Source organism: Chiroxiphia lanceolata, chromosome 10, assembly GCF_009829145.1.
Source record: "Chiroxiphia lanceolata isolate bChiLan1 chromosome 10, bChiLan1.pri, whole genome shotgun sequence".
Classification (NCBI taxonomy): Eukaryota; Metazoa; Chordata; class Aves; order Passeriformes; family Pipridae; genus Chiroxiphia; species Chiroxiphia lanceolata.
Genome location: NC_045646.1, coordinates 15,897,650 through 15,917,065, shown reverse-complemented (window position 1 = coordinate 15,917,065; position 19,416 = coordinate 15,897,650). Strand labels below are relative to the sequence as shown.

The window sequence follows — 19,416 nt, the reverse complement described above, 5'->3', positions numbered from 1 at the left end:
AATTTTTTTCCATCTTTGAATGTTACCAAGCTTGTGAAGGTTAAAAATTACCCTGGAATACAGGTATCCAAAAGAACACGGCACAGAAAGGCAGCACAGACTGTGCTGCTCTGAAGCTTGCTATAAGAACCTGACTTCCTCTGATTGCCATTACAGCTGTCAGGAAAACTCATCAGAGATAATATTTTATGACAGATTTGCAAAAATAAAGATGTCCTATCTTATCATTATCTATAGGGCATGTTTTGTCCATCTGAAAGACAATATGATTCAGGAATATCATAGCAAATATGTCACAAGGGCTAGAAATGCAGAGGTGCTGAGCAATCACCATGGGGGGCCAGGGGGGAAGGCAGTTTTCTGGTGAGATACACATAAAGAATCCTCACACCTCTGCATTTTCTGCTGATATTTAACTTCATAACATTTCCTTCCATTAGAATTTGGGAAACAATCATAGTCACATACAAACGCTTCTGAAACTTGCATATGGAGACATTTATGATCATTAAACACTTATCTACCATTTTCTTTAATATTTTTCTGTATGAAATGAATTTTTTTTTCTAGAAATTCGAAGTTAAATGAAAACAGTTAGCTTTCCTGACTATTTTTTGATGTGTGGATGCAAATTTCGGTGGAAAAAATAATTATGCATAGAAACACAAACCACTGAAGTCAACAATGATTGAACCATCTGAATAACATTAGACACTTGCTATTAAAAAAATAGGAAGATTTATTTTACAAAACTTAAAATATAAACATAATCATAATGTGTGAAGGTCACAGAACACTGAGATCATCAATTCCAACCTTCAACAACACACACTGAACCACACCACGAAGTATATTTATGTTACTCTGCAAAACTTAATTGTACAACCTGAAAATATGAAGATATCCAAGTGGAAACACCTTAGGCTTTAGAACAAAAACATCAGAATTATCATAAATATTCCACTTTTTTGTCTTACACACCTACAACCAATAATCTTGAAGTATTTGAAAAATATTTTATATTAAAATTATATTCCAGTAAAAATTTCAACTTCATGGAATTCAGGCAGGTTTTTTTAGAATCACTATTGCATGTCTTCTGAGGTAGGGAATTTGAAAATAGATATTTAACCCAACAGTACTTGATGTAAAACAATTTCCAGGGCAATTATTTCAATAAAGGCAAACAAATGGCTTTGAAATACAAAGTTCAGATAGAAGACTTTTCTATAACAGCCATTTAGTAAGGTTTTTTTCCAATAACATGTATCTTTAATTTACCCTCCAGCATATGACCATCACTTTTAGTTTAATTTTAATTTCAGTGACAATGTAAATAATTTGATCCAATTTTTAAAGCAAACTCTTAACTTCAGATAAATTAGACACTTGTTCATTAAGCAAACCTATGAATTACTCAGTTTATTTTATGAATTTTTTTAAAGCTTTCAAAATCAAAGTTAATTCTGAGGAATGGTCCAAGAACTGCATAGCATAGAGAGAATTTTCTCCCATTTGATTGGTGCGACACACAGACAGAGTTTACTAGTTGCAATGAAAGCATGTTTATTCAACAGCTAGTTTTAACATATACTTAAAATCTGAAAACTGGAAAAAATCTGATTAGGAAAAAGCTGATGTAAACAAAATTTTGCTTACGTTTTCTTAATAGTTAAAGTTCTATTGGTTATGAACAATTCAGTCATTAGGTTATGGTTTAGACATGTGCTTTCAATGGTGTTTTTCAGATGAAGAATCTTTCACAGCCTTTTGAAAACTGCCCTCAATGTTGTTGTATTTTCCATCTCTCCCGGTATCTGAGGTTGCACAGTTCACTGCTCAGCAAAACATGTGCCCTGGATGTCCAAGCAGAAATGCATTATTCAAAGTGTAACACAAAACCTACCAGGCAGGCAGCTGCAGGTGAAATTGTTCCTGTCGTGTTTCTGGGCCACATCGGTGCAGGTCGCGTTGTTCTGACAGGGCTGGCTCTGACAAGCATCGAATTCTTCACACAGGGAACCCTTATAAGCATCTTCACACTCACAGAAAAATGTTGCCTAAAAAACAAACAGGATATGTACTGCCCAGTATATTTTCAAAGATTATGTTTTCATTTAATACCCTACTGAACATAGATGTTTGGGTTTCCTGTTTATAATAACAACAGCTGCCAGAGATACATCAAATACTTAACCCTGCACTAATTCTTCAGCTAAAATTTTTAATGATGTCAGGTCATTTCATCCAGACAAGGAGGCTGGGATCAGATCCATAATATCTAAATCACTATAAATCTTTTCTTCCATTCCAGAAACTAGATTTATAGGCTGAAATAACTGTCAGGATAAGTAATGTGCAGACTTACTGCAAAAAAATCCTACTACAAACATGCACCCTTCAAGGGAAGGGCAGGACTGGCTCCCAGGGGGTCACTTCAGTGGTGCTTCAGCAGTAACAACCCCTCCAATTTTGTTAAAATATGTCTTCTTCCCAATGTATTCATTACTTTTTCCAGACCCTGCTGCTTAATAAAAAAACAAGACCACTACCCCTGCTAAAGGTTTAAAATACCTATAGAAGGCATGATATGACATTTTTAGTAATAATATAGTTAAAATTAGATTTAAAAAAACTTTACATCACTAACATTGCCAAGGAAGGTTCAAAGAAAGGAAGCAAGGTAAGTTATCTCATCTGTAGTATAGATTTAGGTTAAATATCTATCTGAATTTGCTCAATAAACACTAGATGGCAACATCACTCACTCTCACGTTTCAAAGCCAGATCTTAGGGCTGGAAAGCAGCTGTCCCATGCACAGACATTGTAATGCAAATGTGCATGGAAGTAGAAACAAAAAGAGGGGGGTCTTCTATTTTTTACTCGTGTTTGCTTCATATGAATAAACATCTGTGGCTTAAGTAGAAAATAATCATCTTCACACAAATAAAAAACTTTACTCAGTAAATCCCAGATTTCAATCTTCCTTACAAATACCTCACCAGTAGAGTTATAAAAGGATCAATGTGACACATCTCTAAAACTCAAAATGATGGGCATGTTATTTATCAGGAGTGCAAGAAGTCCTTGCTAAGTGTACTAAGAGTACAGTCCATAAATGTTCTGGAATTTACCCAAGCATCATCACAAAATAGCTCTGAATATCTCACATATTAGAAATGACAGGCTTCCAAACAAGGCTGCAGTTCAACAGAAAGTCAGGCAAGCAAAACAGAGTCAAAATTATTGTACTCCCATAGTACAGTAACTCACTTTAAAGATAATTCATGTGAGCTGTCTACAGAGACACAAGCAGCCCGGCTCTGCCTGCACTAACATCCTGTAATAGCAATATAAATATTAATAGATTTAAACAGTGCAACAATCAGCCACTGCTTCAACAATATTGATTAAATAGGAAGTTAAGAAAAGCTCAGATAATATTGATATCACTCTAAGAGTTTCATACAGGCGTCAATTTACCATAAAGAGTAGTTAACAAAATGGGGTTTGAAAGCTGCAAAAGAAAAGCATTGTAGCACTTCAAACTGAAATGTCTAATGACAGATAACAGTTGTGAGGTGCTGACAAGTTATTCTATAGAGAAGATTAGGTGTTATTGTCACTTCCCCCAACTGATACTATTACTGTTTCCCTGAATAGCTAACATGTACTAGCATATTTGAGGAAAACTAAGTCAAGAAGCAGCGCCACATTGCCACACCAGCAGTATTAATGTCACTATCTAAGAACTCCTAAACCATCTACTGTCTATAAACAGTTCACCTGTGTATTTTACTTGATTAAAGCGAGTGCAAATCTATAATATATCATTTTGGATGGTAATAAAATAAATTTCTTAAATAATCTGATATTATCCAAGCTGTATCATATTATAAATACAGTTGGAATATAGTAATGTTTTCCCTATTTTAAGTAAGCAGAGTAATAAGTACTTTTTTCTACTATAGTAAAGAAACTGTTAAGAGGACAAGAATAAAATTTATGTCTATGCTTTCTCTTGCTGAGAAAGACTTTCAGTATTTATTACAACTCCCAGTGAGTTGCTATAATATTTGAGCAAAACATTGTTGTATGATAATTACATACTTTGTGGTTAGGAATATATTGGACTTAGGAAAATAAGTCCATATGCAGGGCAGCTTGCCTTCAGGTATACATTAGGGTTTCTTATAATTTGCCTTTTTACAAATTATAATTAAATATATCTACCCCAAAGCTTCTAGTCCACAGAGAAGAGATGGAATCCATTGCTATTCATTTCAATGTTAATTCTCTGTGCCAGCAAAGGCCAGTTATTTTTGTGTAAATCTCATGGGTTCTAAATCTAGCAATAAAATCTCATTTTTACACAGTCAGCTCTTCCATATTTTACATGGGAGAGCTGAAGTTGTGGAACAGAGCAATCTGTGAAAGAAACAACTTTATCCCCATACGTAAATAAAGTTGTGGCATTCAAAACGAATAGATGGGCAAAGTTCACTTCAAAATCCTACATGAAGTCAGAAATTCACACCAGACAAATCTCTCTTCTTCATGTTAATACAAATATTTTTCTCTTCCATTAACACCTAACTGGTTTGAGGACAACTTACTCTGGTGTAAGGCTGAGTATATGAATCTGAAAGTTGTATTTATATTGTGATGATGCCAAGACTAGTGTTGTACTTTTGACACATTCCTGCTTCCCTCTTGTGGACAAATGGCAAGCATGGCAGGAAGACAGAGGTACAAAGTTCATACAAAGCAAGGAAAAGGCATCACTTGGACTCAGCAAAACCTCACAGAACTTTGTTCAAAGTGGTGGATTTTATGTTACTTTCAAAAGCAACAGTAATTGAAAAAGAAACTCTGCATTAAAACTTTGCTTTTCATATCCACAGTCTATAAAAAGTATCTAGCTGAGTAGAAGCCAAGTTATGTACCAGTAAGGAATGAGTAAAAACTGTCCAAGACTCCCAGGTTGGACCAGAATTCATTTGTTTACAGTTGTATGCACTCCACAGATAACAGTTTGCCACTGTGCTCATACCACTGCAGCTTGTTAATTACATTCAAATTTCCCATTAAGCAGATGTGGTCCTACATTCTTCTACATTAAACTAGATTTGAAATAAAACTATGAAGTACATAAAGCTCCAAAGACAACCATAAATCTTCTTGGCACTGGGAGCAATGACTACAGCCAGCAGAGCTCTGAGCTTGTTCATGGTATTAGGTCTTTTATCCACTCTTCTAAGAAGTTGCTTTGCATCCTGCAAGACTAGATTGTGCAAAACAGAATGAATTATAGATAAAAACAAACAGCAAATCACAAAGGACTTGCTGTAAACTTGAAGAAAATTAAAGTTTAAGTTCTGCAAAAAGAACTGTGTCCTGGGAAACCAACACAATGGTTGTACATGTCAAGCGTGTAATTTTGGCAGTTGTTTGCTCCGTCATTAGGGAAATCATGGAGATATTTTAGGGTATATCTCACATAGTTTGAGTTAAACAAAGGCAAAAACATTCTGCTTAATGAAATACGCACCTTCTATTTTTACCTTATGCTGGGCATGAATCAGTTTCTCAGCTGAGAATAAATTCTCTTATGCAACTTAATAGGCTGAGGAGCAAAGAAATCTCACAGATCTAAACAAACGCCATGGACAAAGACACAACACAGCATTTTTATTCTCCCTGAAGTAGGAGGCTGGACATAAATTATGCACATTTTGGTCACTGTATCTGAGGTTTTAGTGAGCCCAGCAGGCTACCTGGCACAGGTTTCATGGCACTCAAGAGGATCGCTGGGGACATTCCTCATTTGTTCAAGTTCTAGAAAATTCAGGAGCAGTTTGGAACATGTGAAAATAGAAGAAATTGCATTTCTAAAGAAAAAAATTTATTTGAAAAGATATTTAGATATCTTCATACAAATATATTTATTAATTTTTATATATTATTTTGTACTTAGAGATATTGAGATTCCTGCTAATTGCAGATCTCTGACTGCCATTAATTGATAGACACCTCTCCAGAAATGGACTTCAACATGGTTTCTGTGTCCCACAGGGACAGAATCGGTCAACTACGGCCTAGTGCATGTTACATCCAAAACACTGCCTCAATAAACTTTCCTGTTAATAGATTCAGAGAAAGAAAAGTGGAAATATAAGAACAGTCCTAAATTTTTCTATTCATTTGCCAGGGAAAACAACATACCACATGTGCACAAGGCGGGGCTCATTTATCACTAACTATTCCAGTTTTAACACATAAATTTTTCAATGCCAAGATTACAAGTAGGGACATATAAACACTGATTTATCTTTTTTTGAGTAAAATAATTGCTTCTCTTTCTCGTCGTGAAGTCAATCTGTCTTTCCTTTTAAAGAAAATTTTACTTTACTTACCATGTCTTAAATATTTATAACACATGGATAATTATTAAAGGCCATATATGCATTTTCCTTAATGCCATATATGCATTTTCCTTAATGTTAATTCTTCTGCATAGATACAGGAAGTAATTTATTTTTATTTTGTGACATATGACACGCAACAAGAGAAAAAAATAAGTCATAAAAATGGACAAACAACATGAAAATATACAAAATAAGGCTATTTAGTAAAGGTTTTAACTCTGACAAAAAAATGGAAAAAGACTAAATTTTGATATGATGTTATACATAGTAAATTTGAACATATTATTTACATAAGTGAAGTTCAAGATGCCAAATTTATAAAATAAAAATTATAAATATAGTAAAGCAGAAAAACTAAACTGGACTATGAAACAGAACCCTGTGTCTGAATGAATAATTTATTTGGATACCAGCCAGCTGGTATAGCAGAGTAGCACTTATTTCTAAATGCATCTTGCAATAATTATGTTCACACATTACCTCCAGCATTTTATAAAATTCATTTTTGAGAAATAAAGCAGACAATTATTCCAGATGTTAGCACTGCCTTGTATATATAGATTACTGTAGCAATTTAATTATTGTTGTTACAATTCAAAACACCCTTTTTCTATCAAACATGCTTATTGAGAATTTAAACCAGAAAATGGCAGCAGATGAACTAAAAGTGAATTCACTAAATATGCCAAATTTTCTGTGCTCAGAGCAGGCTCACAGCTGTTAATATTTACTCAACAGTTACTATTGCTTTTATCTCCCAAATGAATATTAATAAAACCAAAGATTAATTGCGCATATTTGTGCTGTAAATGACTTTTAATCCATGAAAAAGAAAATAACGTATAGAAGGTAACAGAGTATACGGGATCTAAGTCACAGAAGGCCAGTCTGGTTTTGTAAAAGCAAAACACAGAATGCAAATTTAACAGATTTGGTTCTTATTTTCTCATATTACTTGACCACATGAAAATCCACAGTGGCCAGTGGAATTGGCATTGTAATCTCTCAATGTAGTATTATGTAAAAGAGAAAGATGTACAGGAAAACTCCCAAGCAATACCAAATTATTCAGTTCTGTTTCTTCTCATAATTATGCTCAGATAATTCCATTGCACTGACCAGTGTATTCTGAGCGACCAGTTAGTAAGATGTGTAGAGATAAGCACTAAATTAAATCACACCTAAGACCAAAACAAGGTTGAAGACTTAAACTGGAACACATAGGTCTGGAGATTGGAGATCCCAAGTGTCCACCACATTGGGCCTTTTCTCATAAAGAAACATTCTTAGGTAGTGGCAGGATGCAGTACAAATTACCTTATACCTGATCAGAATAATTGGTTTTACTGCCAGGAAGGGTAAGAAACTTTGCATCTCATATCTGTTATTCTCTTACTTCAAGTCCTTCATTTCTAGGTATAGGCAATAAATATATGGTTATCTAGTAACACCTGTGAGCTTTAGAAGGCTGTGACACAGCAGCAAGGTATGCACACACTCAGAGGACTGTTTATAGTATCGTGGAGTTGCCACACTGCAGGAAGGTCTCGGTAAGTTCCCCTTACCTCATCTGGTTTGGTGATACATTTTCCTTTCCCCGAGCACTGCAAGTTCTCTGAATGGCTTCCCACAGGCAGGCAGGTACTGACTTTCACTACCACGGTCAAGCGTAGAGCCACAATGCACTTGGTAACTGAATCGTTCAAAAATCCTTTAAAAAAAAAAAAAAGAAAATATTCTTACTATGTGACAAAATACTCTGGTACATATTAATGCCCTACAGCTAGACAAGCAGATAAAACTGATTTGAAATAAACTGTCAACCAAGAACAGCACTGCTCCCACTTAATACACACCTATTTGAATTCAATGCGTGTAAATACAAACAAGAACACAGTTTGGAGACAAACGCTCATTATATTGATTAATAAAAGAAAGGCAGGATGGTGAAACAGATCTACTTCCAGAGCTGTGATCTGCAATCATTTTTGAGGTCTCAAATAATCAAATGCTTATGCCTGCTATCTTTTTGATATGTAAAAAAATATATTTTTAAGTTTTCTAACTACAAGGAACATCAAAATCAAATTTTGCGGAGGAATGTGTTTAAATGAATTCACAAAAGTTACTTCAGAGCTAAAAGCACACAGATTCATTACACTGGTTAAAGATGCAGAATCCCTTTGTCTCTATTTTTTATGAAGTTTGCAAAAATATACATACACAACTTGACAGCACTTCTTTGTGTATTATTGAATGCAAGTATTATTGAATGTCTGATCTGATTTCTCTATAAGGTGATATAGCAGGTAGAGATGAACACTACATGAAAATGGGAACATTTGACAAGGAAGAGGGAAATTCATAAATCTCTGGTTAGCACCTGTAATTGCATGGAATTATAAACTTTGTTGGTTGGAAGCTATTAAAACACGCTGGAGCTTAACAACATCACTATCACCCACATTTCTAACAGAGATATCTGGAAAATAAAATAAAGGACGGCAGGAAAAATAAAATATGGCACATACAGAGCCCATGACATACACAATTAAGTCAGAGTTCCTTTCAAAACATATAGACTCTGCTCCTCTCCTTTACTTGTGCTCGAACTGCATTGTTTCAGCAGAGGGATTAAACTCCTGGGTTACAGCCCTTCCATGTGTGGCTGTTTTGTTTGGGGAGCTTGTGGCAGAATAAATGTGCACTGATATAAAATGTGTGAGTTTGGTACAGTGTATATACTGTATGCAGAATACATGCATAAAAAATCCACCAAAGATCCTTCCATAAATTGTCAAATTTGGCTCCACTATCCTTAGTGTAGATAGACTCCAAAGGGTATTCGAGTGTAGTACCAGTATGGAACCTTACAGACACAGAACCATTGCAGCATTATTCTTTTCTTTAGAAATTATTACAGAGAGAATTTAAGCAAAAAATTGATTTATTTTTTTTAAATATTCTTATTTTTAAAAAGAATCACAGTAAATAGATGCAAGAAGTGTATGGCATAGAATTTTTTTTCTAACATTTTCCACTTTAGATTCTAAAATCCACTTACAGCCTAAACCTCTAAGGAGCTTCAATGATGCAGTCTAGCTTCTTGCATTATAGACTGGAAATAGCACAACATTTAGTCAAGCAAAAAAAAAAAAAAAATAGTACAACAAAACATTTATTATGAACAGGAATAAACAAAAGTTTTGTGGAACACTTAGAACATCAAGTGAATTTTCCTTCAGAACAGCTGCTAAGCATTACTTACATTCTGCATACGGAAGTGTCAAGCATGACTAATTCTACAAATTCCATAGAAAATCATATGGAAGACTTCCATTCTTTGTCCTTCATTTTTAGATTTCACTTCTTGAAATGCTGCCTTCTTTCAACAATTAGTTGCCTATTATCCCTAAACCCTGTCTTCAAAGAGGAAAATCTCATGTCCAACATAGACATCACCAGCCTGAGTGTAGCCTTTACAAGTTAGCTAAATATTTTAAGGGATCAGATTAAAAAAAAAAAAAAAAAAAAAAAGATGTTTTGGGTATGGTTCCAAATGTCTAATGGTCTGTTTTTGCTAGTGAAGATTATTGTAATCTGATGACCTCTCCAGAGCTAGCCAATTTATTCTGGCCTCAATACATACCCTATTTTTACCCATCTGTTCAAAGATGCAGCCAGAATTATTTTCTTTAACAACTGAATGCTATTGTCACTGGCAGTCCTGCAATTATACATGAATGCTTGGAAGAATGTGGTATTTAGGAAATGTCTTTGGGTTCACATTTGCTTGTCTGAAGCAGATTGTTACATATTCTTCAGGACAGTTCCCTAAAGAAATTTTAAATCAACCTTCTTTGTACTTTGAATCCTGTTACTATTTTGGTATCAAAAGCCCTTCGGCAAGTCACTGAAAAAATCATTATTCTCACTGGAACGCCACATATTTTCCTGTAATTTCCAATTATTTCACCTGATTTCCAAATACTAGAAAAATACAACCACGGATATTTATTTTCACTCTACAGAAGTTGCATACAACTTTCGGAGATCTCTAGATTTTAAGGCTAAGAGAAGCTTGTCTGACTACCTAAATATAATTCCCTGCTTAACTCAGGTCAAAGCACTTCAATTAATTCCTTCCCGAATTCCCATAACAGCAACTGAACTAGAGTGAGTTTTAAGTTCTATTTTTAACTTCTAGGTAGGAGAATAATTTCAGAGGCATATTTACAGCTACCTTCATCTAAGGTCTGGAGAAAAACATTACAGCAGTTTATATCAAAAAGTAATTTTGTTCAGTTCAACCTTGCTGGTTTTCCAAAGCCAGTTAAAACATAATGACATCGAAGCATTTTCAGTTGCAGAATTCAGGGTTGAGCTATTTACAGTAATGTTAGGGAAACAATTCTAAAGTCTAATAAATCATAATGTGACATGAATAGTCATTTAGATTGCAGAGGAGGCGTTTGCAGGCTTTGTGCACACACATTTGATAGTCTGAGAAATGCCTGCACGATTTCACTGGCAGTATGTGTGGTAAAATACACTACAGTTCATCCCTCCCTGGTAGTTTCACCTACTTATGTCTAGGAGCACCAAATACATATGCTCTGTTTCACTCACATCAAGAAAGTTAAGAATGAAAAATAAGGAATAAAGTCAAAACCAAAGACGACGGGTGTCATCATTATGTCCAGGTGCTTTCAGCAAGGTCATATCATACTGTTCAGATTGCCACTACTTGCACTTTCTAAACTACACAAATTGATTTGCTTCTTCACAAGCCGCATTTCTCAACAACGTCTTCCTTCTAAGCACAGCAGACTGAGGTCAGCAAGCTGGTCCATACTGGACAGCCAAACTAAGGAAGACTGAAGCTAGCAGACCACCAATTAAGATCATTATCTTATTGTACATAATAGTAATGAAAGGCATAACACTTCACTACAAATGCTTAACTAACTCTTGGTGTGTACCAAACAGTCACACACACAAACACTTGCCTTTTGCTATTGGCTCAAATGTATTTCTCTGTATTCTACACAGTGAAAACATGTATTCCAACAGATACTCACCTGCGGCTGAAATAATAGATTATCATTTTAGTTCCCTACATTAAAGTTCCAGTTCACAAAAATATAGGTCTTTCAGTCCACCTAGAGGTTTCTTGGATGAGTGAGAATGACTGCCAAGGGGATTGGGCACTCACTCACAATGAAGTATCAGTCCTCAAGTTTTCAACTTATTTTTAGCCTGGTTTCCTAAGGAAATGAGACAGCAGTGGGACGTCTATCAGTTTCCATCTGTTCTCTTTTTCTCTCTCAACAACTTCCCACACCAAAAGCTTTTGGGGTCAGTAGCCAACTTCAACATTTTGCAAAGCAGTGAAGTTCTCAAAGACACCAGGTGCCTACAGCTTCCCTATACAGGATACAGCCCTGGCACCAAGGGCATTGGTAAGCCAAAATGGGTAGGAAAACAAAGACTAAGGTGCACAGTACAGTCATTGTTTGGAAAATGGGAAACTGAGATATATTCAAATGCAGTTGATTCTGAAAATTTACCTTTACAAGTTGAAGTAGTAGAGACCTGCTTTTGAGTTACAAATGGACAAACAGTTATCACCTTTTCCATGACCTTAAAACTCAGGGTCATTAAGGCTTATCAATACTCTCAAAGCCCTGACACAAATACTGTTCTATAGAATTTGGAAAACGGGTCAGGAATCCCTTCCTTGTCTGCTCAGGATGGTTATCATACATAAGCAGAAAACAAGAAATGAGAAACAGGTAATCAATGCCATTCTCGATTTTTGATGCAGTACTTCAGTTCCATCAGCACCACACCGAACATCTGAGATCATTCTCTAATGATGCTGCTAGGCAACACAGCATCTGGGGATACAAAAATACAGCTGCAATAACAAGATTGCTATTTTGTCCACAAATAGTACTATTTATAGGTGGTACAACTCTCCCAAATTCTACATAGATCAGCATGCTTACTGTGTTTTATCGGAGATACTGCTTCTAAAAGTCTATATATATTTTAGTGAGAATCAGTTCAAGACCTGTTTCAACTATTTTATTTTTCAAAAGTTCACATGAAACAGCAATTTAAAGAATTTTTTCCGGTTGTTGTTAAGTGACTGAAAACCTTTCTATAGCATTTTTTTTCTTCTCCAAATTGATACCATAGTTACAGTAATCAGTTTAAAAATAGATACACTTTCTTCCTTTGCTATCAACATTGAAAACTCAGCCTGGGCTCCTAAAATCAAACATATACTTTCTTCTCGGGCACAATCACTTGAAGGTAAGCAAGTTGCTGGTGAAGTTACATTCTCAGTAACATTACTGCAATTCTACCAGAGGCAGATTGACAATGATAGTGTTACACTGGTGTAATAGAAAGCAAAATTTTGGTGTCAGAAAATTATTACCAAAATGTTGGGAAGAAACAGCACACAGTTGGACTTTCAAGATGGAGCTCATTTTTGCAGGACTGGTAGTTTAAATATATTTATGAACTGAGCAAACCAATTGAATTCACTCAGTATAGAAAAATCAACAAGCACACGTTCCATTACATTTCCTCTATAACAAATAGCAATTTCTGAATTTCATTGTTACTTAAACAATTACCCAACTTAACAGCTTTGCTGGACCAAAACCCACAACGGAACTATGAAATAGTTAGCTAACAGGAGCACACTTACATTTACAAAACCACTTTCATACTGCTTATGAAGGAGAGGTGACAGTTTAGAGTGTGACTTTCTGCCACAGCCTCAAGGACTCTGCTTACAGTCCAAAATGCTGGTGGAAAGCCCAAAAAAGGGTGACAAGACTAGTCTTCTAAAAGATTTCCTGTATCACAATTTCCCATTGTATGCTTATTTGTCAGCATTTCAACAATGTTGTCAAGCTGGTAGTGAACTAGTTTGGGCATAAATGTAGACCACCAGAATCTCTGATATCACACCTCATAAAAGCAGTTGAATGTGGTGGAATACAAATGACGTAGCTGGGCCTGCACTAAAGGGAGCTGTGGAAGATGGGATGACAAGGTTGGCAGGGGTATATCTATAGTGACTTAGAGGTTTCACTTAGATATATCTACAGTGACCTCAACTTAGAGGCTTTATGAGTGGCCGCCCTACTTTTAAATACACTTTACAGTATGTTACACTACTAGCTGAAGATCTCAAAGTATTTTACAAGCATTATTAAAATGCACCCCTCATTGTCCTCACATTGGTACACTGCATAATGCACCAATTGTGCACTGGTGTCCTTATTTCACAGGTCAGGTTAAGCAATCTGTCCAAGATCCCACAGTGCAAACAACCATGGGATCAACTGAACATAAATATCATGACTGGCCACAAAAGTCATACTCGAAGAATGAGAAATCTTAAAATTAAATAAACAAACAAAAGGCAAATACCTTTCACCAAGCTTTACAAATGTGAGCAGATGAACCTTCAGACTAGAAAAATAATTTCCCACTGTTACTTGCTAGAAGTAGCAGTGAATAAAAATTAATTTTGATACTTTCCCAATTAAAGATTACTCTAAAGAGTAAAAATTATTTAAATGCTAGTTTAAAAGATAATACAGTGTAAATAGTCTAATGTTTACATCTACTTATATATGGGATGAGGTACATGCAACTTGACCATGAAGGACAGGGTATTTATTTCATCGTATTTATAGACACCACTTCTTTATACCCTTTCTTATAGAGGCCTACAGCATTCTTCAGAATGGTTTGGATTTCAACTGAACACTTCATTTTTTGCTTTATAAGGCCATCTTTTTTAAAAAATCATTGAAATTAACACTTCATTGCACTCTTTTTGCTGTTCACTGTTCTGCTGCTGCTGCTATTGTTTACCAAAAGGCCATTTTCTGCAAGGTTAGTTCTTATGCCCAGAACCCCAGGGAAATGTTCAGCTGAGCACAGTGCTGAATACTGCAGACAATAGGGCCATTCCAGGTAAACTACACACTTAAAAATGAGAACCCCACAAGCTGGAGGAGTTGTCACCAAAGGCCCAAGGCTGACTTGCACAAAAGGGTCACGGACACGGACGTTCCTGCACATGGGCAGAGCAGCAGAACTGCCAGAACACTCCAACCATGGCATGTGCAGGGCAGTGAGATTTAATTTAGTCCACAGTGAAAGAGGGTTAAGTCAAATGACTGCACATATGCCATGGGCTGGGAGCTCACACAGATGCTCTGCTGACACAGAGCCACTTGTTAAAGCTGGAGTAACTTGATTACGTGGCTCTCACTGAATTCAGTTCACACATCTCCTATTATGAAATAAAATTGTCCTATTTAATCTTTTGTTTAAGTGAAAACAATTTCAAGACACAGTAAACTGCTTTCTTTTGATGGAAATGCATGTGTGTTTTAAAGGTAGGTAACAACACAAAACACAACATCCCAAAGCCCCATTTACAACTTGCCTCCTAATCTGAATTTCTACATCCAGATAAAAAGAGCTAGAAAAGACTGACTTGTTTCAAAATATAGCTCTAGATTATTTATTTTTTGCGTAATATTTTTGCACTGTTTCATTTTGTCTATTCAATATCACTGCAGTCATACTAGTGGTGACCACTTGTTAATGCATGATGAGGCCTTTAAAGGAGATTCATTAAATAACCAAAGAGGATCAAAAAAGTAAATAAATTCTCAGGGCAGAGATAGGAAAGAAAATACTTCATTGCACTAGAAAGGCAGAACAGCATTTTGGACAGGAAAATATTATACTTTCTGACATAGAACCATATTGTTCACACACTTAAAAAGCAACAGATCGCTTGTGTTTGAGAAGCCAAGCATTACTTTTCCTTTTTAAGCAAAGCTTTAAAAAGTTTTGTGGAATTCAAGCAAACTGCCTTATAGGTGCTGGCATTTGAATGGCATCAGTATTCATTTCACCAGAAAGATGTTAGAGTATCCATTTTTAAATTAATTTGTACAGCTACCAATTTCATTTAAGGAAATACTTCTGAAATACTTGATAAGTATAGTTTAAAGCAGCTAGTTATGTTGTATTGATCTAAAATGGTGGGCATATTGGATAAAAACAGATTATATACCTGGTCTACATCATGTTTCATTTGCTGTGATGAAAATAACCATTATAATTAAAAGACTGTGCTGGAGGATTTATTTTCTATTTGGATAAAAATATTATTTCATATAAATGTTAAACCTTCTGCCTTATTATCTACAAGGTCTTATCTGAGAAATAGAAATCTTGCTTATAAATGTCTTCATCTCATTTTATAAGCAGACAATAAGCTGAACAGCTAATGAAGCAATATCTCATGGAAGTCACTTTTTAAGCAGCATCATGGAAGAGCTAAATATAGCACAAAGTCAGAAAGCAAGGAGTTTCAAGCTGTGTACAAGCATTTTTTTACATTTATAGATATATAAACTTTTTAACATGTTACCTATGGGAAATGAAGGCAAAATTATAACACCCAACTGTTTGTTTTACTGTTTTTCTGAAAGAGCTTCAGCAGTGGGCAGACCAAGGCAGAAAAGCAATTTTTCCAACATTTTATCATGAAAGCTGATGAGAAGCAGGTTTTATTCAACAGAAATAATACTTTAACAGACATGATAAAGACCTGAAAACAGAATTTCATTTTTTAATCTTGTTGGGAGAAAGAAAGGAAACAGGTTGCATGCATACAGTCGGCACTGCCAGCTTCACACTCTACACTATGCCCAAACCCCCCAAATAAACACTTCTTAAAACTAAGTAATAATCATATAGTATGTAATTTTGTACTGGTATGAAAAGGAAAATGGTTTGAAGTTGTGTCAGGGGAGGTTTGGGTTGGAAATTAGGAATAGGTTCTTCCCGCAGAGGGTGGTTGGGCGCTGGAACAGGCTCCCCAGGGAAGTGGTCACAGCACGGAGCCCAACAGAGTTCAAGAAGTGTTTGGATGATGCTCTCTGGCTCAAGGTGTGACTCTTGGTCCTGTGCAGGGCCAGGAGTTGGACTTTGATCATTGACCCTGGTAGGTCCCTTCCAACTCAGGATATTCTATGGTTCTATGAATTATTTCTCAATCTCCAAATTCACTGGGGGAAAAAAGAAGCTATGGTGGTTTTGTTTATGAGCTGTTAACTGGACTGTTAAATATAACCTGCTATCTGTGCAGCCACACAGGTGTATCTATACCAGTTTTCCAAGTAGACTGGAAAGTGTGTGAAATTAGAACAGACTGACTGGAAGTCTCTCAGCCACAGGTGTATCTTTAGATACACCTGAAGCACAGAACTGTTGCCTGAGTAAACAGGTATATTAATTTAATACCAGGATAAAATAACTGACTCGTAAAAGAAACAGATGGTCTACAATCACTGCAAAACAACTAAAATGCAAGTGTTACAATAAAAGCATTAAAATATTTTTTTTTATGTTGGTTTTGGTTTTTTCAGTATTTGTGTTCTCAAAGTTAATGTTCCAGTTTTCAATCAGAATGTGATTGGACGCCCAGATAAAAGAGATGCATGCAAAAAGTCATAGAGGATTTATGAGGGAGTAGCCATACAGCCTGAAAATGTCCTTCAAAGCCCCTCAGGAAGGCCTTTTTTATTTTTTAAAGAAAAATGTTAGTGCACTATTTTTTCAAGAGAGTTAATATTTAATCAACTTAGTAAATCTTATGTGCTTGCAACAAGCTTCTGTAGAAAAATATATCCATGTTCCAAAATCCAGTATATTATTCCCTGAAAGCGAGAAGTGCACAGTGCTGAATGGATTAAGATTCTCCCCAAAACATATAACAAGCAGCACTTTCAACTCACCACAGAGATCCTGTGCTGTAACATGTTAGTGTTCACGAGAACTTCAGTCTGAAAGACTTCTGCCCAAACTGATGCTGCATCGGGGAACTCTTATCTCATTTTTTCAGACTCGTAAAATGTATTTCATCTGATTTCAATTTCTCAAAATATAGTGCAATGAAGAATAGGTGTGTGACTCTAACAAGGTAAAGTTTTGCAGTTAACTCATTTTCAAATGTTCTAGTACCATTATTGCTAGCATCAATATATGAAGATCCTGAATTAAAACAAATACCAGTGAGACGTTTTGTAAATATGATAAATAGTTAATGCGGGAATCACTCATTAACTTCAAAGAACATTGGGACAAATAGTATGAATCTATAGCTCTACTGATGTAAAAAACCTTCCATAAATTAATGTTTTAGATGTTGAACCCTTAATTGCAGTCCCTTATTTAAAGATATCATTCATTCCCTCCTGCTTCACTTTCTAACTATCTCTTTGGCAAATCTTGATACTCATCCATAGTGCTCCACAGAAGTGATATTTTTCTGTATAAATATCAAAAACATTTCCTATTCAGAAAAAAACCCTCAGTTAAATGTTCCTTTTCTTTTTTTAAATCCTGCCTTGGGGCACAAAACTTAGAAATTCTCTTGGCATCATATGAAACTTTTCTGTTGCAAACCATGAGCAGGGATGAATAGTTCACCTGGCTTGTACCATGGACCAACCACCTAGTGATTACCTTTGTCTGGCAGTAACCTGGCATTAAAATCCACCTTGGGTTATGGAGTGTGCTTCATCGTGCTCCTAATCCACCTAAACTACTGAGTGAGTCAATACTTTCAGGGGTGTTTTCACTTAGACCATGAGCCATATTGGTCTTTTTTTTCCCATTGGCTAATAAGTACACTTCCTAATAAAATGTTATTAATTTTTTTTAGAAGACTGACACATAGTATCAAACCTTACAAAAAAATCTTTAAAAATACTCTGAGCAAAGCATGGAAAGAATGTGTTACAGAAGGTAAAAGCCAGTCTTCAAGTTAGTACTCTTTGCCATCTACTGGGGCTTATTTGAACAGGGTAAATGCTGTAATTTAACAACATAATCATGCTGCATAATCACAGCACTATAATTCTTTTCTTGCACTTCAAAAGACTGTTTGCAGATGCAGCAGCCATTTTATAAATCCCATTACAGAATACAGGCCGCTTCTTTTCCTTTAGTTGTGCTCCACTTTCTCCCTTCATTCTCATACAGTGCAGGTCCTGTCTCTGGGGGGAGCAGCACTGTGCTGGAGGTGTCTATTTTTAGATGTCAGAACAGAATTCTTCCCAACCTCTAACACTGTTCCCCGAACCACATGATCAGCAAATCAGCACATTACTGCTGACTTCTGTGTCTTTTCAATCTTGTCTAAACAACTTTAAACTTGTGTCATCACAAGGTAACACAAAACAAATAATATTTCCCTAAATGTTTTCTCTTTGGTGTAAATAACTTATTCAGAAAGATTTGCAAGAGGTAATTAAAGTACCTTGCTGAGTAAAAAAACCTTGGAGGCAATACAGTGAGAAGTGACTCAAAAGTGACTCAAGATGTAGATCAAAGAGACACATACAACCAAAAAAAAAAAAAAAATCAAATGGAAAAAACATCTCTCAGACCTCCCCCATTTTTCTTTTACAGTTCTCATTAGAAATTTTTTAAAAGAAAACAACAAATGCCATTGTACAGAACTCACAAATTAAGACAAGAAACCTTTAAAAACTCATTTGAATAAACAGAAAAACTGGGGGAAGGAGGGAGAAAATATAAAACGTAAATATATTAACGGTCATGGTCCACAGTCTTACTGTGTGACTCTATGTTTACAGCATCCTACAGTATCTTGTGGCCTCCTATTGTTCTATCTTAAAGAGCATCAATAAAAGCACATGCAATATTATTGCTTTTTTATATATAATAACCCAGTTTAATTTATTGTACCTTTGTATAAGCTTGTCATGCATATCAAGAAAATATGAAAAGTTGTCTATCAGAAAAAATATATTCATGTGATCTTATTGAAAACTAAATGACTGAAATCTAAAGACTTGTGAGTCATGTCAACTTCACAGACCACTTCCATACATCTGGATCATA

The 19,416-nt window shown here is 35.5% G+C and overlaps 1 protein-coding gene across 1 annotated transcript in view; it reads right to left on the bottom strand.

Moving 5' to 3' along the window:
* The window catches only part of DNER (delta/notch like EGF repeat containing), a 119,190-nt gene that overhangs the window by 37,145 nt on the left and 62,629 nt on the right, over nt 1-19,416 (bottom strand). Inside the window, exons 5-6 of the mRNA XM_032697369.1 lie at nt 7,995-8,140; nt 1,907-2,060 (exon numbers count right to left, since the gene is read on the bottom strand). Of these exons, the coding sequence (XP_032553260.1) occupies nt 1,907-2,060; nt 7,995-8,140 (300 nt within the window). The remainder of the gene's footprint in view (nt 1-1,906; nt 2,061-7,994; nt 8,141-19,416) is intronic.